The sequence below is a fragment of the Typopeltis vanoorti genome, chromosome 25, assembly GCF_054136105.1.
Source record: "Typopeltis vanoorti isolate ZY-2024b chromosome 25, IOZ_Tvanoo_1.0, whole genome shotgun sequence".
In the NCBI taxonomy this organism is placed as follows: domain Eukaryota; kingdom Metazoa; phylum Arthropoda; class Arachnida; order Uropygi; family Thelyphonidae; genus Typopeltis; species Typopeltis vanoorti.
The window spans coordinates 38449874-38475026 of NC_143573.1; the positions used below are offsets into that span (position 1 = coordinate 38449874).

The following is a 25153-nucleotide window of genomic DNA, read 5'->3' on the forward strand; positions in this document are numbered from 1 at the left end:
TTTAAAAAAATTTTTTTCATCATTACTGTTGATTGTTTATATGATTGAATTATTTAGTCACAAAGCTTTGTAAATCTTCATATTACTTTCACCATGATTACTCCTTCTCAGCTTCCATTTTTGTTTCTCGGTGTGTGAGAAATGCAAGCACACACACACACACACACATATATATATGAGAGAGAGAGATAGTTAAGGAAGACTGAATGTTATTTCTTTATTTTAAATGCTGTAAATCTGAAACCACACTTAAAATGCATTTCCATATTACAAAGAATTGCCTTATTAGAATTCTAATTGTGATTTGACCTCTTCATGAATGATTAATTCATTCACAATATTTTAATAAATGTTTTAAAAAGCCATAAAATAGTTACCTCTTTTAAGTCTCGAGCTAGCCTTGCATTCTCTTCTTGCATACGAGATATTTCTTTCTGTGCAGAAGAAAGACTATCTTCCAATTCTCTAATTTTGGTACCTAATTCAGCCAATTTACCCCTTGCTGATGTGAGTTCTGATGACTGTTTTTCTACTGTATCTTGAAGTTCTACTACTCTAGCTGCTTCTGCTGCCGCCTCAGCTGATCCATTAGATACCTAGAGGATGAAATTAAGCATGATTTATTTTCCACAATCTTTGAAACAATCTTTCAACAGTTATTTATAGCTGAATAAAAAAAAATAAAATAAAAAGAATAAAAAAAAATATATATATATGTTTGTTTTCAATTCCATGAATATATGAATAATTTATATAATGGTAATAACCAAATACAAGGTGTCTACAGAATAATCATACAAATTCAATGTGTACTAACTTTATTATTACTGAAGCTGAAGAGATTAAACTTACAGAAAAGTTATAGTCACAAGATTTTCTCTGGGAATTTTTATAACATCACTTCGACATGTGCTTCATATGCAGCACATAAAATGATCAGCAGTAATCGATTCCTGATTCTTGCATTCCTGTTATGACTGATGTTCATAACCTTTTTTAATAAATCTATCAGTTAATATTTAGTTTTTAAAGCATTATCATTTTGATGAGTAGTAATTGAATACATTCATATATAAACCACAAATGAACAAAATCCATAACTCATTTTTTTAAATTGTTTATTTATTTTTGTTAAGCTTTGGTGAATAAGTTACATGCAGTGCTTTTAAAACCTTCAACTTAACACACACATTAAAGTTTTGAAAGTTTTTTTCTTGTGGTGAAAACTCTTAGACCTTAAAGATAATTCTTAACCTCATTTTTGATAATCAGATTCTCTGTGATGAAATTAACGCAGTAAATAAAATTGTAGAGGTGACAAGAGAATCCAAAATACTAACTAATGACTTTTTTTTTGTCATTAGTTACTATTTTGGATTCTCTTGTCACTTCTTCCAATTTGATTGACTGTGTTAATTTCATCACAGAGATGCTGATGATCAAAAAGTTTATCCAACTATTCTTTTAAGTTTTTAAGTAAATTACCCTTAGTAGTTAAACTACTGAGCATGCTTAGAATAGCGCAAAGCACATGTTTTTTAATAAGTAAATAACATATGTTTTCTTTTTTATTAAGAAAGTTCATGATAATATTGAAATATGCCTAGACAGCATTCTTGTAGCTTTAAGTATTATTCCCAATAAATGATACTACATAAGAATAGCAACTCTACTATCTATCACCATGCTTTAAAAGCAAATGTATAAAAACTTTATAAGAGGAGAGTCTTTATATGGACTTTTCAAATTGAAGGTGTGCAGAGTTTTTCATCCCATGTATAAGAAAACTGGCTGAGTACACACACTTCACAGACAAAAACATACTTGATGATGGTTTACTGCAGATGGAGGATTTGAGCAGTGTAGATGGTTTTGTGGACTGGAGTGTCCTCCTGTGATGAGTCCTAGGACTGCTTGAGGTGTTACATAATAATAATAACAATAATAAAAGATTTGAGGGTTTTTTCCTCTTGAACTAAATAGTTCATAAACGGGTCCACTTTAATAACTATCATGTTGAGATAGATAGAAATAAGGGAGTGCTGGAGTAAAATATTCACATCACTGACATCAAATGGATTTATGTAGTTTTATCCAAATACACACCACATTAGTAGAAAAGTCATCCTGAGTTTAGATCTCATTTGTATGGCTACCTAATCACTATCATTTTGATTTTTTAACGATACTTGTGGCATAATGATTAGAAATATATACATGTTAGCACAAGAATAATGTTTAATTTGCCAAATATTTCAGTCTGAATATTACAGAGCATCTTCAGTGGCTACACAGGAATAGTTTTAAAAAACAAAGTGGAATACGAACAATTGATCATTCATACATAGAATGTGGCGCGTGATGTCATATCGCTAAGTATTAGAAGAGTAAACATTTTTTTAAAAAAACATAATTAAATGATATTAATTCAGAAATTCATATAATGATTTTAAATAACATTATACTGATAAAAAAAAAAATTAATGTGTTATCCTGATTAAACTTTCCCAAATTTTTGATATAGATATACAGTCATTACGATTCAAGTAGGAGGAAAGTCTTGGACCAAAGGATGTTGTGGTTTGTTTCTAATATGCTGAGCTAATCCAGATTTCTCAGGTTTGTTGTGTTGAATTGATGACTGATGTTCTTGAATTCTTTTTTCTATGGAACATCCAGTTTGTCCTAAGTAAGAAAGATTACAATTACAAGGAACTTGATACACACCAGGTAGAGACAAGGCGCAGCGTTTATCTTTAGATGAAGGAAACTGGGTGGATAATTTGTTTATAGGTGTATAAGTGGCTGTTAGATCATATTTCTTTAGAATTCTCGAAATTGGTTCTAAAATTCAGGAAATGTAAGGAATTGGAACTCGATGTATTGAATCTTGGTTGTTCTGTGTTGGTTTGTAAGAATCGAAAAGATGTTGTGTACTCTTTTCGGAGAAGCCATTTAGTTTCATGTGATGTTTGATAGTTGAAAGTTCCTTCCATAATACATGAGAAGTTGAACAGTTAGTTTTTGTTCATCGGAATAAACATTTTGTGACTCCTGTTTTTTGACAAGGGTGATGAGCAGATTCTTTGAGAATATAATGACCTGTGAAAGGTGGTTTTCTGTAAACTGTTGTTGTTAGAATACCAGAAGGTGAACGGATGAGAAGGACGTCTAAAAAGGATAACTTGTTGTCTTTTTCAATTTCCATGGTAAACTTTATACGAGGATGTAAGGAATTGATACTGCTTAAAAAGGAAGGTAAGGAGTCTCTGTTGTGAGGCCATATAGCAAAGATGTTGTCTATATGTTTACTCTTCTAATACTTAGCGATATGACATCACACGACGCATTCTATGTATGAATGTTCAATTGTTCATATTCCACTTTGTTTTTAAAAACAATTCCTATGTAGCCACTGAAGATGGTCTGTAATATTCAGACCAAAATATTTGACAAATTAAACATTATTCTTGTGCTAATGTGTATATATTTCTAATCACTATCAAGTACCACAAAATTAATACACATTAAAGTCATGCATGCCTTTTGAGAAGATGGCTGGTACTATGTGCCCATAGTGCTAGCCATCTTCTCAAAGGAACAAAATCTCACAGGAAAAAATATTTTACATTCATTGATGACAAAGGAAAACAAATGTGTCTTATTTCCAAACAAAATCAAAAGCATCTCGACTTAAAAAAAGAAGCTGTTTGATTGACCTATTTCAATTTTTGGTACAAACTATTCCTGTGAATCTCTGTACTCTTCTATAAAATTTATCAAATCAAAGTACCATGCACAACTCAGAAATCAACATCTTAAAGAGCTGCTGGGTACTGCCCTAACAAACTACAAGCCACACTTTAAAACCTGGCAAAACAGATGCAAACCACAAATTCAATAATTAATTTATTATTTCATTTAAAAATAATAGTATATTTTTTAATTTTCATTTATTGTAAAAAGTAGCATGCATTTTATACAAAATAAATGCATGTGAAATATATAAGCAACTTTTGAAATTATTAATATTACCCTCCCCACAAAATGATCACAGTTCTCAAGTCTGAGATTCTTGTATATGGTTTGCAGTTCCATGATAATCTAGATATATCTTGTAGATTTTTTATTTTTTAAGACACACATGAAAGGCAGTAAAGCTCATAGCATATCAATGATCAATGCTGTGTGTGTGGGAAAGATTCATTCTTTTGCTTAATTTGCAATTAAAATGGTTCAATTAATTACAGTGAAAATCAAATTTTAATAACTATACTACTATTATTTTATTTTAAAGCCGAATAAGAAACTCGAAGATTGAAATCTAAGAGTTTCATGCCGAAGAACGTTCGGCGAGTCCAAGTGTAAGTCAACACCTGGTAGTACAACACTAGGGCAAGTCGGAGCAAAGGAAGGTGGAGCAAGCTTCGATCACTGTCCTTAATATTTTCTCATAATGTAAAACGCAGCTCCTAGGAGATGTATTACTGTTTTACATCATGAGGGAAGGTCACTACCCAGACCGGTTTCAACCTTTATTGAGGTCTCATCAGTGAGTAGGTAGACCTGGATAATACCAAGGTTTAAGTGAACAGAACTTACATACTTTACTACACGAATTGCCAGAAAGGTGTACCCATATATTATTACTACAATAAAGAGCCAAGAGGCTATTTTCTTCGACAACATAAATGAAGTTAAGGGGATATTAAGGACAGTGATTGAAACTTGCTCCACCTTTGCTCTGAGTTGCCCTAGTGTTGTACTACCAAGTGTTGACTTGCGCTTGGACTCGCCGAATGTTCTTCAGCATGAAACTCTTATATTTCAATCTTCGAGTTTCTTATTCGGCTTTAAAATAATGAGGGATTTATTATCCCCTTAACTTAACTATACTACTACTACTAATTATTATTATTAATTATTATCATCTCATTTTAAATCAGTTTGTCAGCAATATACTAACAAAAAACCTTATCAGAATATCTCAAATCAAAGATCTGTTGAAGAGCAAATATTCCACTCTCTCACAATATGACATACTTATCCCTGCAGTCACAAAGACATTGGTGTTAGCACTTATAATTATTTGCATTCAATAAAGTTTTATACTGATCAGAAATGAATTTTAAATATCAACATTTCCATAATGTTTGTGTGAATTATCATGATGTTTATGACCAATTTATTTATGTTATTCAAAGTACACTAGCAAGAGGTGGTGCTTCATAAAAATCTAACAAATGTGTCAAAAGTTACAGTTTCTCACACACACAGTGACTATAGAACTAATCATAATTCAACCTCATATCCTGTTTTACAGCAATCTTTTCCAATTTCACCATTTCCCAAGATCACTCTCCTCAACTGGCAGCACTGTTCATAGCTCAATGACAACTACATCCTAGGAGGATGTGGTGAAAGCAGAGATGGGAGTACTGTTAATGATAGCAGAGGAATTATGTCCAGTGCACTTCAAGTAGAACTTGAAGATAGTATTTAATTAATTTTATTTTTTTATATTGATCCCATACATCAGAGGTCAAGGGACTTATAAGCACATCAGTGCCATGTATAGAATGCAGATGAGGACTGAGATAGAAGTTTATTGATTTTTTTTTTTTTTTTTTTTTTTTTTGAAGAGCTACAAGTTGTAATTGTTTGGGAATGCTTCATGAGGAAGGCTGTTCCAGAGAACAGAGGTGGGCGTAATAAAAGAAGAAGATGAGAAGAAGGTTCAGTATGTTTTCAGTGTTGCACAGTATAGGATGCTGGGCAGCAGCTACTCTCTTGTATTAATGAGTGCAACTGAAAGTGAAGGAACGATAGTTGCCAATTCACTGGAGCAGTGACCATGGAAGTACCTGTAGAATAGACACAATGCTGAAACACTGCATCTGTGAGATAGAGACTGAAATGAATTTGTACGAGAGTATCATCATTGAGCCTAACTGCTTACCTCTGGACATCATCAAGGATTTTAAGGAAAGTTTTAGGTGCACCACCCAAAACATGTGAGCAGTATTCTAAACATGGATGGAGTATAGTTAAGAGTTAACAGAATGCCTAATTTCCTGGATGCTGAGGAGGCTATTGATGTGATGTGTTTATTCCAGAAAAGACTGGAGGTAAATGTTAGTCCAAGCAGAATGATCTGATCTTCTCTGATGATTTGTGTTATGAAGGGTAAGGATAGGTGAGCTGAGATCTCTTTTGCCAGAGAAAGGGTAAGACTGTGTTTTGGTGGAAATGAACATGGCTGTCCTCACCCCATTGAAGGAAAGTATGAAGATCAATGTTTAAGGCACTGGTTGTAGATTTTGTAGCCTGTGATGTCAGAGTACATTGTTTATTGAATGAACAGGATGAGTGGAGAGTACTATCATCAGCTTTGCTGATGATAGTACTAGCCACTATATCTTGATGATGGTCACCGATTAATTGGTGGGCCTCTAAGTAGTGAAGGGGTTGGCTATTGATGACATTCTCCATTATTTTGGAGAGGAATGAGGTGATGGCAATTGGTCGTAGTTTGATGGTTGACTTCTATCATTCTTTTTAGGAATAGATTGGATATGAGATTGGAGAGATGCCATCAGCACCAGAAGATTTTATTATCCAAGTTTTTTTAATAGTTTGTCTGAATAATAATAATAATAAAAACTAAAGGAGGTATATAGTGCTTAGATTTCGATATGGTAGGAGGTGATTTCCTTTGGTCATCAGTGCAGGAGTTTGAAGAAAAGAGTGATGCCAGGAGGTCAGCTTTACCTTTGGATGAAGTAACAGTGGTGCTATCAGGACGAGAGAGAAAGGGGGAGAGAGAGAGAGAGAGAGAGAGAGAGAGAGAGAGAGAGAGAGAGAGAGAGAGAGAGATGGAAGTGCAAGAGAGCAGAAGTTGCATCCAATGGCCTTAGCAAGGGATCATAAGGCATAGCTTCCATTTGAACAGGAGGCAAGTTTTTTGCTGTTGGCATCTATGAAATCAGATTTGGATCTATTGATGACTGATTTGCATACGTGGTGTGCTTTTGTGTAGGCAGAGCATGAAGCTAGAATTTTTGAAACAAGAAACTTGGCAGTAAGCTAAATTTTTTTCTTCGACTGCTATGGTATACACTTTTGGTTGAACCAGGACTTGGAAAGCAGATAAGAATTATGCTTTGAATTGAGGATGAAGGGCTTCATGTCAGTGAGAAGAATTTCTGTAACCCATTCACAGCAGGTGTTAGGAAATAATGCTTGGTCAGATGAGTGGAAACAATAGTCAAACTAAGAAAAAGAGGAGTAGAAATTCTGGAGGTCATCCCATTGGCTCTGTAGTGATAGAGGATGTGAGGTTGGGAGTTCTGTTCTATGAGAGAGGAGATTTGTATAACATTATGGTGAGAGTTGCCAAGATTAGAGGTGATCTGTACAGTATATCTGGAATGGGAACTGGTCAAAAAAGAGATCCAGAACATTTAGAGAGTGAAGCAGATTATCAGGAATTAGGGTAGATAGATGTATACTTTGTGTTAGGTCATAACTTATGGCAAAGACCTGCTTCTCGTCCAGCTTGGTCAGTGATGTTGGAACAGGGAGCTAACTGAAATTGTAGACACTGAGATCATTCAGGAAGATGACTTCATGATTTGGATAGCTGGATGGTAGATGGTAGTTTCATGGGAAGGAATCTGAAGAGGTCAGATTGGTTATCAGTGTTTGGAGACCAGTAAATGCAACAAATGAATGTTACTAAATTTGGTCAACTTGGTTGAAGTCAATTTGGAATCAAAAATATCAACATGAATTGTGGCCAAACTACCATTAAAAACGAGCTAACTGAAATCAAAACTGAAGCATGTCTCTATGCATGCTTCAGTTTTGTGTGTATATCCTCAATTATAAGTTAATTAAATTCCATTCACTCAGAGCATAGTTCCTTCTCCTTTGTGTCCTTGCAAACTGTCTAAATAAAACAACTGGAATGATGAGAAAAAGCTCTGAAATTAAGTAGTATGTAATAAACAAATCTAACAGGTTCTTATGCTATTTACACACATAAATTTAATAAATCAAGTAAAAGTATTCAGAAAATAAGCTTCTGAAAACATTCTTTCACATTTTATTTGAAATAAAATAAAATATTCATTGAAATCTTAGTGCAATGAATGACCATGAACTTAGAGTGGGGGGGGGGGCACACACACGTGCTTGGAAAGAAGTCAACAGACAACATATCATACTATGTAATGAGTCGTGTTTCTAGCCAGTATAAATTGGAGAAATATGATGCTCTCAAATCAGTGCAACTGTGTGCATCTCAGGAAGTGCAGGGAGACAACTGCAAGTGCTACCCACCACACTCACTAAATGTGACCATAGCGTGCTATGAAGGATAATATGCCATTTATCAGCTGACACGTTGAAGGAAGAGTTCTGGAACAATGCACAAAAACATTCAGAACCGAGGCTCACAACATGGATGTTTCTATGGGTGGACTGCAATATGCAAGCCCCACATTATCTGAACCAACATGTAGCAGCATCTTCAGTGGTGCAAAGGGCATGTACAGTGGGAAGTAGTTGCTTGGAAAGCTGATATGGAGCAAGAATCATGCTACACTCTCTACCAAGTAGATGGATGGGTGTGGATGTGGTGGATGCCCAGTGAGCGTCTCTTACAAGAGTGTGTAACCACAACTATGAAATTTGGAGGTAGAGTGCAATGGTATGGTCCTGATTTTCCTGGTTTGGCTTCAGACCTCTGTTTGTGGTGCCATAACACTGAACTCAGAGGTATCTGAACACTCTGGTCACACAGAAAGAGACAATGGTTAGTTCCGTAGAAAACACCACAAAGTAGGAAGCATTGCAGATGTTTTCTACAGAACTAACCATTGTCTCTTTCTGCAAGGCAATGTACTGTGTCATAAGGCCTGCATGGTTTGTGGACATGAATGTCACCAAACTTGACTGGCCTCCACAAAACTCTGATCTCAACCCTATTGAACATCTGTGGGATGAACTGGAGCATCAGATGAGGTCAAGGGACATTCACCCCACAACAGTCCAGGACCTTATTACAAGTAATGATGATGATACATCTGAATGTGTGTGAGTGAGTAAGAGAGAGAGAGAGAGAGAGGTGGATGGATGTAAGGGAAATAGAGTAGGAAGCATGTTTTCTACATTGAGTGTTGTCAAAATCACACTTGGATTTGTTGAGAGTTTTTTTGTAGATGTTATGAGCTGAAGTGCAAAGATGGAATTTTGGACATGAGCCACTGTTCCGAAAAATTTCAATGTTGAATTTTTACCTATTCTTTGGCACACTTGTTGGAGAACAAAGACTTGGAATAATGGACAAAGATTAAGTAACATGTTCCAATCAACAGAAATTATTCATTTAGAATAATTTCTGTTGATTGGAACAGGTATTTGGATCAGGAGAATGAAAACAATTAATCAGATCATAGAAAGAATAAGACATGGAGGTCATTCCACATGACATCACTGTAATGGTACCACATGAGATGACCTCAATGAAACAAGATTGGCTGTGTGAAAGAATTCTATAGTAAAGGAAACTTGAATGAAGTTATTATTTGAATTACCAAGGGGAGAGCTGACATTTACAATATATCTGGAAGGAGAAAATGGTAAGCAGTGTTGACAGGACAATGAGGATTACCTAGTATTCTGGTAGATAAATGGACAATTTGTTAGGCTGCTGCTAACAGAAAATACCTTGGCATTACTCAGTTTGATCAGTGGAACTAGAGGAAGGAAGGAAAGCTAGTGGGAGTTGTGGATGTTAAAGTCCCCAAGGAAGACTTCACTATTTGGGTGGTCTATAGAATTATCTATTTTACTTATGGTAAAACTGAAATGCAAATGATTTATCACATCTATCGTGAATATTTAATTCATGCACACTTAAAAATAAATTCTGATTGTGGGTGTGAATGGTTTTGCTATGCATCACCTGATTTGGTAGAAATTATGTTTGATAGAAAAAAATTGTTACAATGGTCAGTCTGAGGTGGTGGGTGCATAATTTTTTCTTGTTGAAACTGAAGTTTTTACACTTGCAAAGAAACATGTATGTAAATGAGCTTGAAGTAATTTTTCTGATTTACTACATAATATTATTATTTGAGTTATTAATAATTTATTTTCTGATTTCAGTATCTTAAGTTTGTCTCCCCCCCTCCTCAAAAATTCAAGACAAAATTATTATTTCTTAATTCCATACTTTATTTACAAATATCTTTGCTTAAATGGCATAATAACAAATTCAGTGCATTATAACTATTTAACTTTAATTCATCATTGCAACATCATTGTATACAGCATTTAATTTTCAGACATATTCCACTGCTGATACTGTTCAATGATTATCTGTCTTATACAAAATACTTCATATGAAAAAAAAATTGGTGCAGTTCAGAAGTTTATTATTTTACTGTTAACTGAATTTCAGTGTAAATTTACATTCTTAACATTTATAACAAAAATGATATTGTAAACAGCCACTTCTAAATTGTTGCTCTGGCTGTAATCCCAAGTAACTTCTAAATTGCAGTCAACCTCTACTCTACTCTCTCTTCTCTTCAGAAGCAGGTTTTTTTTTTTTTTTTTGTTGTTGTTTTAGTTAAATGGACAAAGTCAAAGGCTGACTGACTGACTAATGCAACTTGCAGAGGTGTCTGCAGCATCTACTCCCTTCCTTCTCTTTCTTTATACTGCTCATCCACTTCTGTTCATTCATATAAACATTTGTAGAGAATCCAAACATTAGAAACAATTAAATCCTGAATCAAGTTGAAACCTGATGGAAGATGTAACCTAATTGGAAACAATTTCCTACATTGACTGGAGTGAAATTGTCAGGGAATTATATGCAACATAAGGAACAATTTATCCAAATCTAGCTAAACTTCATGTAGAGGCAATATGTACAGGAGTCTGCAGGAGAAGAAGGGGGTTCCCCCAACCGCAAATAATTTCCTCTGCATTTTAGATCTGTTAGATTGAAATTCTCATGGGTGCCATACTTATGCAATATTAAAACAAAATTACAAAATTTAGTTAAAATGTTTTAAAGGGACCTTAAACAAAGATATACCTATATACAACTATATTTCGAATCTGGGTGAATGTTGCAACCCCTATAGGTATCTGCAGAGGAGAAGAAAAATAGGTCATCAGGAATAGGGAAAAAATGGCCAAAATAAATCCAGTTCTTGAGCTACTAGTGTTTTTTTACATTGTTTTCACTATCCAGTTCTTTCACTCTTTCTAATAGTCTCTATTGATTTCCTTGTCAATTATATTTTCCACCCATTTATTTCATAAATCTTCATGAAAATGGGGCTAATGCTAGCAAAATTACATGGTGATGGTTGACTGATGACAACTGAACAAGAACATCAAGCAAGAGGTAAAAAAAAAAAACAAAGAGGTAACAGTAACTCAGCCAAGCTATTCTGAAATTCATACAAGTGAAGGCTAAAACATTAGTCAGCTGATCCTATGAATTTATCTGAGACAATGAACTACTGCACAAGGTCAAAGTAAGACTCTCAAAGGATTCACAAATAATGGGGACACAGACAACTAGGTGACAGGAGAGGTTGGCACTGGACAACTACAGATACTCCGTCTAATAAATATATCACCTGGGTAGTCCTATGATTTTGGACAGTCAATATATACTGGAAAATTCAGGACATTGAGATTCAGAGTAATACAATGAAGATGACAGAGCAGTAAAACAATGGATGTTGAACACCATAGGACTAGCCAGTGATGTTGTGGAAGCATTTAAACTGTTGTTGGATCAGATGAATGAAAATGAAGATGATTTCATGAAACTTGGGGATGTCATAGATGTTGATGCCCTACACATAGTGAAATATGAGCACTTCCACTAGAATACCCATTTGAGATGAGGAATGTGTATGAAAGAACAATGGTAGATGAAGCCAGAACTAATGACATGGAGACAGCTGGAACAACAAATTTAAAAAAATGGCAAACAAGAGGAGAGTGCCAATGCTTTCATTGTTGGAGAAGTATGGAAGAAGCAGAATGACATAGAGGCTGCTATACTTCAGGTTAAAAACTGGCCAAAGAAACATAAGGAAGAATCTATGCAAGAAGATTGTATTAAGAAATAATTGAATAAAGAATATGGTTTCATGGTATGAAGAATTCAGAGACAATGGTGTTCTATCTGCATAACATGGTTTATTTCATGTTATGTGATATTAATACTTTTTTAATTTGGACCTAACCTGGATATTTTATAATTACTTAATTTTTTTTTTCATCAAATAACATTTCATTTTGTGTGTGAAACTTTTTAAATTTGGACCTGACTTGTACATTTTTTATAATAATTTTATATTTTTTTCATCAGAAGAATTTTATGTGCAACAAAATCTTTTGAAATTTGGATCTTACATGGTTATGTATGAGAAAGTTTCTTAAAACTTGACCCAACTGAGTTATCCCCCAGTAAACCTGTTGCCCATTTGTCCTGTCACTTAACTGTCACTGAATCTTTTCAAAGTATTAGTCCTGATTAAGACAACATAGTCATAAGAAGCAAAGAACTTTTAATTATTATTTTTAAACTGATTTTATGAGTAGTACTAACACTGTCTGCAATAAAAACATTCTGAAAAGCCATTACACATTATTTCTAATATTAGCTGTGCTATAAATTATGACAATGTGCAGTTCTGTAAGGGTTCCAACGTTTATAAGAATATTTTCTTATTTATGATCAATCGTATACATAGATTTAACAAGTATGATGCAAAGGATGGAGCCTATTGTTGGGAAAATGTAGCATAGAAAGGATATCAATTTGCATATTGGATGGCATGTGGCATGTTATCCTATGGACATTATTCCAGAAGTGTTTTTCATTAAATATTTATGCTTTTAAAATTTGCAACTTATGTGGCAAATGGAGGGAAAGTACTCTTGTCCCCATCTATAAGAGTAAAGGGGATGCACAAGACTGTAAAAATTACAGAGGAATAAAGTTGATGTCCCACACAATGAAAATCCTAGAGAGGATTCTTGATGGAAGACTGAGGAAGCCGGTGGAGATTGTTTCATGCCTGGTCAATCGACGACAGATGCTATCTTTGGGTTACAACAGATGATGGAAAAGTTTCAAGAAAAGCAACGGGAGCTACATCTGCTATTTACTGATCTGGAGAAAGCATATGATAGAGTGCCAAGGCAAGAAGTCTGGAGGTGTCTGAGGGAGAAGAAGGTACCGAAGAAATATGTCAGGTTGGTGCAGGAGATGTACAGAAATGTGATGTGAAGACAAGAGTTGGAACCTGTCTGGGAGAGACAAAAAGTTTTCCGGTGACAGTTGGCTTACATCAAGGGTCAGCATTAAGTCTGTTCCTGTTTAATATTGTGATGGAGGTGGTGACGGAGGAGGTGAGAGAAGACGCACCTTGGACTATGTTGTATGCAGATGACATTGTGCTGTGTGCAGAATCAAGAGAAGAAGTCGCAGCTAAACTCAAAAGTTGGAGGAAAGTACTGGAAGAGAGAGAGAGGTATGAGACTGAACAGAAGTAAGACAGAGTATGTGTTGCATACTCTGGCTGGAGTGCTATGCGATAAGAGGGTGCTGATCAATCTAAAAGGCAAAATCTACAGGACAGTAGTGAGACCAGCTGTGACATATGCTATGGAAACTGTGGCCCCGAGGAAAAATAACATTAGCAGGATGGAGGCAGCGGAGATGAGAATGCTTAGGTGAATGTGCAGTGTGACCAGAAAGGATCGTCTGAGAAATGACTATGTAAAGGGAACAGTGAAAGTTACGAACTTAGGAGCAAAGATACAGGAGGCAAGGTTGAGATGGTTTGGTCATGTGATGAGGAGGGAGGAAGAGTATGTGGGAAGAAAGGTCATGCTGATGGATGGGCAGGGGAGGAGGAAGTGTGGATGGCCAAAGAAGAGATGGAGGGAGATGGTGGAGGAGGACTTGAGGATGAAGAACTTGGATGTGGCTACAGCCCAAGATGAGGTTGTGGAGGAGACTCACCACAAACAGCGATCCTACTTAAAAAAATAGGATCGCTGTTTGGAAAAAGCTGCCAAATTGTTATATGCTTAGTCTCTATAGACAGAGAGAGAGAAAAATAGAGAAAATATTGTAAAGAAAATAACTCTTTTTGGGAAAACTTCATAAAACTAAATGTGCAAACAGAACAGTTTTTTTTTTTTTAAATAAAAATACTGCAGATCTAAGAAATTTATACTTGTCCCATAAAACACATTATCACTCCAAACAAATACATTTATTTAGCAGAAACAGCTTGCATCAGTTACACATACTGATTCATGTGAATGAAGGATTTACATTCATTTGTGACTGAAGAGACAAATCTCTTCAGTCACTGCAGAATTGTTAGCTTTACTGCCCCTAGAATTATACAATATAATCTTTGTAATCTATACGAACTAGTTAGAATGAAGAATACTGGCCAAAGCAAGGAATCAAAATGTATGGCTGCTAATACATGTCCTTCCTCCTAATCATTGCAACTCGACATTCAATGAAAACTTTGATTTTTCCCCAGAAACGAGCTCAGAAGATTCCTGTCCAAATTAGACACCAAAATGTCTGCTGATCCTCATTCTCTTCAACTGTATTGAAGGAGTTTTATCTACAAACTTCGCAAGTAATGCTTGGTACCCTATGCTACCACACAGCATTAGTTGCAAAAAAAGCTTAATCGCTTGATATAACTAGGGTTCACTTTTTTTGGGGATAACTCTTCCATGGAATAAACATATTACAAATCACACATTCTCAACATACAAGTATCAGGTTTTCTCTTTCACTCCAAGCATTACTTTACCTCTTAACAGCTGTTAAATATATAAAAATCACAAATCCATCCAGACATTGAATACTAATGTTACTGGGATAATATCCTACGAGTTTCGTACAATATTTTTGGGTCAGTTGTGCTCATTGTCAACCTAAGTAAAGAAAACAAGGTAGCAATTAGATTACTAACTCATCTTAACCCAGCTGAAACGAGGACCTTCAATCTCCCATCCAAAACTTATTCTCCAACAAGTGTGCCAAAGCATGCAAGATAAATAGAATATAGCACGTAACTCAAGCCAAACATCCCAAACATCAACATTTGGCTTGCAATGTATTCCACATAGTAAAAACTTTAAAAACCAAATGCAGAAAATTTGTTTCCTGGCAGTTGAACCTTCTAGTTCCTTGCCAATGTTCAAAGTGCAACTTCTGCTATTCCATGCTTCAGGGCATATCTCTATCTATATGCATAGATCTGGACACTTGGATATTTATGTGATAACAAAACATTAAAGAAAGTGCAGAAGTGAGCAGGATTCTGGAGTGATGAGTACAGAGACAGATTAAGGGAATATGCTCAGAAGTGATACAAATAAAACATACAAGTTGGTGAGAGGGGCCTATATCAGAACAATACAGAAAGGATAATAGATGGTGGTGAGCAAAACATCATCTATGAAAACTGTATATGGATCCTGTGAATAAGGAGATTTTTTGAATGGCAAGTGTAATAAATATATATATATATATATATATATATATATATATATATATATATATATATATATATATATATATATATATATATATAAACGTGGGTGATCTGAAGAGTTCTCGGCCTAACAATAAAAAAACGAATTTATACTTTCGAAATTATTTTTTATTTTCAACATAATCTCCCTTAAGACTAATACATTTATTCCAGCGATGCTCCAGTGCCATTATCCCGTCCCTGTAGTGGTTCTCAGCAAGATCTGCAAAATACTCCTCTACAGCTGCAATCACCTCTTGATTCGAAGAACACTGGCCAGTGAGAAAGATTGTTAGTTTTAGGAAGAGACAGAAGTCAGAGAGTGCCAAATCTGGGGAATAGGGTGGATGTTCCAACAATTTATAGTGCAAATCCCTTAATTTTTCCATTGCCAAAACACCTGTGTGGGCAGGTGCATTGTCCTGATGAAAGATATGATTTTTTTCTTCTGCAAACCACGTCTTTTCTCATAAATTCTTTCATCTAGTCTGGTTAAAAGATTGGAATAATATTCCTCGGTTATTGTCTTAAAATTTTCAAGATAATAAACAAAATGCCTTTAGCATCCCGAAACACCGATGCTATGACCTTATCTTCTTTGGCGCTGAACAACCGGCTTCTGTCCACTGTTTTGACTGCTGTTTGGATTCTGGTGTGTGCTGGTGAATCCAAGTCTCGTCCATAGTAATAAATCGAAGCACAAAATCAGTTTTATTCTTGTTAAAACGCTCCAAGCAAATGTGAGTGAGTTTTTGATCAGCACGACACCCATCTTGCACAAAGCTTTTTCATTTGCAATTCTTCATGCAAAATATATCCTGCATTGAAATGCCTATAATCTCAGCAATTTTATGCACTTCGATTCGACGGTCATCCAATACCACATTATGCACTGATCAATGATTTCTGGTGTTGTTACACTTTTTGGATGGCCTTCACATGGATCATCTTCAAGGCTGGTATTGTTTAAACTCGGCAGCCCATTTCTTAATTGTTGAAAATGAAGGAGAAGTTTTTGGTGCAGTGCTCACAAATTTTTAAGAACTTCGAATGAATTTCTTTTGGCGTTAAACCTTCTTTTACAAAGAATTTTATAACTGCACGATACTCAATTTTATCCATTTCAAGGGATACAGACAACACTTTTCCTTCAGACAGCTGTATAAAAAAACAACTTGACAGAATGACATGCAATTTCACATGGATGCTTATGACAGATGTACTAACTTAGAAAAAATAAAAATCTTGCTGTTGCCATTTATGGCCAAGGCCAAGAACTTTTCAGACCACCCACATACATATAAAACAAACTAAAACATACAGTGTTCTCATCAGGAGGGGTTCACCAGCTATGAGTGAGGAAAGTGACTGTGACGGAACTGCACTCAATTTCAAGCGCTTGATTCTTGCAATTTATTTGTTGTCACTCTCTGCCAGAATAACTGTCGGTTATTGTTTCTATTAACTGTTTGTAGTCTGCAAGGAGACTGATAAATACTAAATGGGGAAAGCTCTAAAATGGATCTAGCAGCCTCATTTTCTGTCATTCGAAATGTGGCTGGGGATATATCTCAATCAAATATCTTGATGAAGTAATTTCATTTCATACAGTAAATGTGAAATGGTAGAGTACTGGATATACTAACTGAGTCTATATAAAACATGTTTTTGGTGCAGCACTTTCATGTACTGAAGTGTAAGATGCATACATACATACATCTCAGCAAAGTACAGGGTGGCCATAAAATAACTTTCCCTTTCTGGAGGCATCTGTAGCTAAAACCAATAAACAGAAGGAGACCAAATTTTATATTGAGACTTTTGAAGTGCATGGAGAGATGATTTCCGCGAAAAAAAGATTTAGTACCAAAAGTTGCCGACAGGGGAAATTTTGGTGCTGGTAGAGCCGAAAACAAGCAGATAATTACATTAAAGGCAGATAAAATGGAATAATAACATTTCGACGGTGTAAGCAACAGCAACATCACTCATTCCAGCTGGATATGTGGTGCATTACAATGATAATAAGAATAATAATAATTAAACTAAAACAACAACTTGCGAGAGACACAGAAATTAATGTAGTGATTGAACTTGCAGGAAATAATGTTTTATTCATCAGAATCAGGGTCCCCTGGACCACATACATGATTTTCAATGTGCTGACCTTTCCTGCGTGCAACAAATTGTATCCAGTGTGCGACATGCTCCACAGCTGAGCATAAGGAGTCAGATTGGATGTTCATATCAGCCCATTTTATGTTCTCTTTCAAGGCATGCAAGTTGGGAATGCTACCAACATACGCAACGGATTTCAAATACCCCACCCCAACGCAAGACAAAAGCCACATGGAGTGATTTCTGGGGATCGAGGTGGCCATGCTGTCGGAAAGAACTGACTGATAATCTTCTCATTACTGAAATGCTGGTGTAAAAGGTGCTGTACTGAACGTTCAATGTGTGGTCGTGCTCCAACCTGCATAAAAATTATGGAGTCCATACATTATCTTTGCTGCAATGCAGGAATGACAAAATTTTCCAGTATTCGTCGATAAATCTCTTCAGTAATGGAGTAGGTTACTGAAATGCTGGTGTAAAAGGTGCTGTACTGAACGTTCAATGTGTGGTCGTGCTCCAACCTGCATAAAAATTATGGAGTCCATACATTATCTTTGCTGCAATGCAGGAATGACAAAATTTTCCAGTATTCGTCGATAAATCTCTTCAGTAATGGAGTAGGTTACAGGACCTGTAGGGGTAATATGTTCAAAAAAAAGTGTCCTATTATGAAATCGGCTGTGAAGCCACACCACATGGTTACTTTTGGAGAATGCAGTGGTACTTGTTTGATCGCTTGGGGATGTTCAGATGCACAAATCCTACAGTTATGAGTATTGACCGACCCATTCAGATAAAAATGAGCCTCATCACATTACAATATCCAAGGCCAGTCATTATCGACCTCCATTCGGGCAAGAAACATTAACGCGAAGATCATGCACTCATCTGCGGTAGTTGGTGCTTGCACATGACTGAACTTATACGGATAGAAGTGAAGCATTTTCCGTAAAATTTTCCAGACTGTACCATAAGCCATATCAAGTTTGTGAGCTATGGCACGAGTGCTTGGACCAGTACTGGTCCCTGTGTCATCGCACACCACAGTAGCAACGTCTGTTACTGTCTCTTCTTGCACTGCTTTCCGTCCTCTGCCAGGTCTAACTCCTAGTGATCCAGTTTCTTCAAACTTCTTCATCATAGCTCTCAGTGCTATAGCTAACATAAGACTGTACACAGGTTATGAAGCCTTCTAAATTCCTGAAGGGCCGCTACGGCATTGCACTGTTTAAGGTAAAGCAATTTAACAAGCAAAGCACACTGAGGCAAGGGATGACGCATATTGAATACAATTCATCAGTCATTCGAATCATTCGAACTGTCTGAACGTTCCCAATCCCTTTTAAGTGGAATTGGTGGCGCTGCTGTCATGTACGCACAGTAAAATTTGCATAATCCTTTTTACCTGCATTCACTGCAAATATTTGCCAGCTTTCGACTCCTCTAGCACCAAAATTTTCCCTATCGGTGACTTTTGGTACTGTCTTTTTTTTCGCAGAATTCATCTCCCCATGCCTTTGAAAGTCTCGATATAAGAGGTGGTCTCATTCCATGTATTAGTTTTAGCTATAGATACCTCCAAAGAAGGAAAGTTAATTTATGGCCACCCTGTATAATTATTATTGCATTCAAGTGGATCATGGCAACATGCTCAGAAAAACAACTCATCTGATGGACGATTCAGATCTTGAACTAACTATAGAAGGGCAAGAAATAAGATTGCTCTCTCTCTCTCTTTGTGCATATGTGTGTGTGCGCACGCATGCTAAAGTGCTGCTGGTACGCTGATGATGGAGTAAGTGACTTCCTTAACTACAGTGAGAGGCAACATGGTTGAGTACAAACCTTCTATAGGAAAAGACTATCATGTTCAGTGTGTGGATAATATTGTCTTCATTAATGCCAGGAACTTGCATAATCTCTTTTACACACATAAATGACAATCTGATGCATGTTGTATTGTTCAATGTACGTTATCATGGCAACATGCTAACTTCTTAACATAATAACATCATGACTTCTTAATGTTGAGAAAGGATGGTAGTCCTATTTCACTTATATCTCACTCGATTTCAAACCAGCAACTTCAGAGCACATTCTATGTTACAGTTAACATGTTGGCTGCCGTAATGTTAAAAAATTTTTTGATCCCCAGGCCAAGTTCTTTTTGTTTTACAATTTGCTGAAAGTAACATAAAATAATCATATTTTATGATTTTTTTTTATCTATTTCATGCAGCTAAATAGATTCGTTAAGTGCGAATCATGTGTGCACCGTGCGGCCTGAGAATAATTTTTTTTACTGACTGGGCCGAGCGGTGCACACGTGATTTGCACAAGGTCAAACTTGCATATCTATGACACTTACGAACAGTTATATGTATTCAGTGTTTTGTCTGGTGGAATAAATTTGTTATGGTGATAAATATTGTTATAAATTGCCCTAATATGGGAGACTACGAAAAAGAGCAACGTCATTTAGAAGCCTTGATAAATGAAGTTCTATCTGATGAACCATACGAATATTCGTCGGAAAGTTACAATGGAAGTGAGCTTAGTTCTGTGTCTTCAGATTCTGATTCTCTCATTGCTAGAAAGAGAATAAAAGTATCTACAACTGGTAATACCGAAGTTTTTGCTCCTAGTACATCTCAGTTTACTGCTGCTCATTCTGTAGAATAAACAATTGATGATGTTATAAGAAATCTGCATTTGACTAATGATTCTTCCTCAGATGAAATACTTGGAAATGTGAATTCAATCGACCTACAATGGAATGAAATTACAGGTGATAATCTAAAATATTTTCAGTTTGTGGATAATAATTTTGGAATAAAACAAATTGTTATTGAAGAAATGCACGATAAACAGCCTGTAGACTTCTTTTTTATGTTTTTTGATGAAGGACTGCTGGACCTAATGGTGCAAGAAACTAACAGATACGCTCTTCAAAAACTCAGTAAGACAATTTTACCAAAAGCAAGGATAAGAAAGTGGAAAAACACAAATCCCAATGAAATGAAGATATTTTTGGGATGCAAATTTGGTTTGGTTTAGTGCAGATGCCAAAATTAGAGTGTTTGGTCAAATAACATCTGCTATTCTACAGAAATCAAACAAGTTATGTCAAGGAATCGGTTCGATCTTCTTCTCAGTAACTGGCACTTCACAAACAATAAGGGTGGAAATACTTCTGAAAGACTTTATAAAATTACACCTCTCATAAATCATATAAGAAAAAATTTCCAGAAAATAATGACGCCTTCAAGTAATATTTATGTTGATGAAACTTTAGTTCCTTTCCGAGGTCGTCTCGCCTTTCGTCAGTACATCAAGAATAAACAACACAAATTTGGCATAAAACTATTCAAATTGTGTATTGAAGATGGATATACATATGATTTCAAGATATACTGCAGCACAGAAAAGACCAATACTACTAATAGTGTTCCAACTTCAATTGTTATGGGACTTTGTGAGAATCTACTTGACCATGGACGCACAATATTTGTAGATAATTATTATACCAGTATTGAATTAGCGCACAAACTTTTGAATAGACAAACACACCTTGTAGGCACTTTGAGAAAAAATCGAAAGGGGAATTCCACAGGATGTTACCCAGAAGAAATTGAAAAAGGGTGAAATAATTGGTAAAGAAAGTGACACAGGGGTAGTGGTGGTAATAAAATGGTGCGATAAACGTGAAGTGTTTATGTTATCAACAAAATGAAATCCCTTACAGCAGGAAATGGTAATGAAGTGCAAAAGCCAGAAGCTATTATGGACTATAACAAAAGCAAAAGTTTTATTGATCTATCCGATCAGGTAAAAGCCTATGCTTCTTGTCTTCGAAGATGTGTGAAATGGTACCAAAAACTCTCAGTTGAAATTCTTTTAGGTTCTGCTGTGGTAAATGCTTTTATAGTATATAAGCGAGTTACTGATAAAAACATTAGCATCACAGAATTTAGAGAAAAAAATCGCAAAAGAGTTATTAGGAATTACACCAAAGGAAAATACTGTCACTTCGACTTCAGACAAGGAAAAACATATTTTAGAAGAGGTTGGTACCAGTAATAGGAGAAGATGTACATCTTGGTACAAAAAGTTAACTGAAGAACATAATAGAAAATATGCAACATCTAAGATGACACAAACACAGTGGAAATGTGTTCAGTGCGAAAAATTTTACTGTGTTCGCTGTTTTACTATTGTGCATAACTGTATTTTGTAATTGTTTAGTAATAATTTCACCTAATTATTTTTTTCATATTTATTTGTCTATTATTTGACATTTTTTTATTTATTAGTTCTTCAATTTTTTAGAAGAAAAATTTATGATTTCACACATTTCTAATGACATATATTATAAATAAATATTTAGCACCATTGTTATTGTTTTATTCAACATTAGAAAATGGCCTAAATCAGGTAAAAATAAAACCCGTATAATAGGCCACCTGTTGTACATGTAGTTGAAATTCTACTGCACTAACTATATAAACCTGTTTACCAGGCCCCACATTTCCATTACCCATAAGCATTTCATTTAGATATGAATCACGGGTGAACTACACGGCCTGAAAGAAAAATCTTTATGAAAAATATGAATCAAACATGATTCATGCAACGCATTAAAAAAATGTAGTGTAAATCGTATTTGATTCATACGGCAGTCAACGTGTTAACATGCAACAATGAGTAAATGAAACAATTCAACTGTAACAGACAAAAGATCAAAGGTCCTAATTTGGCACCCACCAATGTTGTAAAAATGAAGCATTACAGCTATGTAGGAGTTTGAAAAAATGTAGTGTAAATCGTATTTGATTCATACGGCGGTCAACGTGTTAACATGCAACAATGAGTAAATGAAACAATTCAACTGTAACAGACAAAAGATCAAAAGTCCTAATTTGGCACCCACCAATGTTGTAAAAATGAAGCATTACAGCTATGTAGGAGTTGATTTTGAGTAAACAGTCCCCCAAAGTTTTCACAAATTAATGCAACAATGCTTTATAGCCATGGCTGACACTAAAAATAATATCTTAAAAATAATGGTCTGCCCGTTCAGACTTTCCATAATAATGGCAGTGAATGTATTTTTTATGTTGTCCAAGGTGGATGTTATTAGATCTTCCTGTCTGTCCATAGGGGGGGGGGGCCCAAGTTATAGTCACATGGTACTTCATTCACTCCAGGATATATACCAGAGGATAGAGTTTATCCTTAGCAGAGCAGATAAGAGTTGCTAATTTAACATGTGGTGCAAAGGTTATGATTTATTGGTACTTTGGCAATCTTATTTAGGAATAGCAGTGTCTTGTTCTTGTGTATTTGAGGAGGGAGAAGAGGGCGTGTAATATTTTATGTATTTTGTAGGAGCTGTAGCCATTGGCCAGGAAAGTATGGCAAAGATATTTAAGTTCAGTGAAAAGAACTACATCATTAGAACAAATTGCCCTAGCCCCTATGTGTGAGTGTTTCAAGAATACCATACCATACTGTTTGGCTGGATCATGATGTGATTGTTTATGTAGATATCTTCCTGTGTGTGTTGGTTTTCTATAAATGGAAAAAGACAGTGAACCATCTGAAAGCTGGATGACTAATGTGTCAAGAAAAGGCAAACAGTTATTAGATTCTTTTTCTACTGTGAAGTGAATTTTGGAGTGTTGGCTGTTTTAGGTAGGTAACAAAAGAATCCAAGGTGTCTTTGTCCATGGGACCAAATAGTACCACATCAACAAAGTGTAACTACAATAAGGGCTTGTATGTAGCTGTGGTAAATAATTTTTAAGTTCACCAAAGGGGTGAATGGGGATAACCCATAGCAGTACCATTAGTCTGTTTGTAGATTTTTCCTTACCAAATAAAGCAATCTGCATGCATAGTAAATTTGAATAATTTGAAGGTATCAGGGAAGTGGTATGTTAGTAAATAAAGACGTGACATTGAAACTAACCATTATGTCTGTATTTTTAAGAATACGATTTTTAACTAGTGATTTGCAATAGACAATTTTTTTATAAAAGTAGAGCAGTTGCTAGCAAAGGAGGACAAGCGAGTAGGACTATATATGCTAACTAGTGGGGGGGAGGGCGTTGCCCTCCTAGTTAGTATATATAGTCCTAGTTAGCACATATATATATATATACATATATATATATATATCTACAAGGCAGAATATTGAATATATATATATATATATATATATATATATATATATATATATATATATATATATACCTACAAGGCAGAATATTTAATATATATATATATATATATATATATATATTCCATATATATATCTACAAGTCCATATATATATCTACAAGGTAGAATATTGAACATGGAATTAACCATCCAACTGGACATGCTGTGGATCAAAATATATGCTTTATATCCATATAATTTTTTCTATAATATCCAATGGTTATATTGACTTTAATGGAACACTTCGCATTCATGCAATAGAGCCTAAATAGCTCAGTCGATATAGATGAAGCCGTTTGGTCATAAAGATCTGGTCTGATTCCAGTCTAGGATGTGAGGAACCTTTATCTGGTCTCTTTTGATTAAAGATGAGTTAGCCAGTCTCATTAGGAAGTAGAGGGTTTTTTCACCCGGAAACTCAGGTTTTTTGTCCCTCAGAACAGGCACACTGGCAGATGAACACACATACACACAGGTTTAGAGTCATAAATACATATTTAACCCCTTATTAGGATGACTTAACTAGTCCTGAGCGACAGATGAGGATGAGGGGAACCCAATATGAATAAATAAATAAAATCCATGTAATTATGGATGTATATACGTCCAGGCCAGTAAGAAATTTGGTTATAGTATAGAATGATTTCTAAATGAGTAAAGTTAAAAAGAGCATTCAGACCACTCATGTTTTTGGAGGCAGAGATATACAGATGAAGAGACTTTGAGCTATTCCCGAGTTAAATGGAATGGCTATTGATGAGGAATGAATGATCATATATGTTGCAGATTGATTTCCTCTTTAAGTCACTATTCCTAAATGAAAGAATCAATATTAGGATGAATGTTTTTTTGATAATTTTACAGTATCAGTTAGTCTCCAAAAGATGTCAGATCTAGCAGGAAAGCCTTGCTGATGAAACAGACGACAGTGATAGACTGTTATCACCAACCTTTATTAAAGTGTGACACTGGATATCTCTCTAAATGCAAACAACTTGTGAGAAAATCAAAGAATCCACCTTTTCTTTCTTTCTCTTTATCTACATTCTTAATTTAATGCAATAATAAATTTATTTCCTCCATTTTTAAATTTTTTATATTAATGTTATAATGCATATAAACAAAATGAAGGTAAGAAATTTTTTATAAGCAAATAAACCTAATGCAAGATTTTTGTTGTTAAAGTTCCCTCCAAC

General features: G+C 35.2%; 1 protein-coding gene across 10 annotated transcripts in view; it reads right to left on the reverse strand.

The window, feature by feature from the left end:
* The window catches only part of LOC150092673 (liprin-alpha-1-like), a 778236-nt gene that overhangs the window by 346699 nt on the left and 406384 nt on the right, over positions 1 to 25153 (reverse strand). For all 10 annotated transcript variants that reach the window (XM_090414522.1, XM_090414524.1, XM_090414523.1 and 7 more), the window contains exon 6: positions 378 to 596. In XM_090414522.1, coding sequence (XP_090270648.1) covers positions 378 to 596 — 219 coding nt within the window. The remainder of the gene's footprint in view (positions 1 to 377; positions 597 to 25153) is intronic.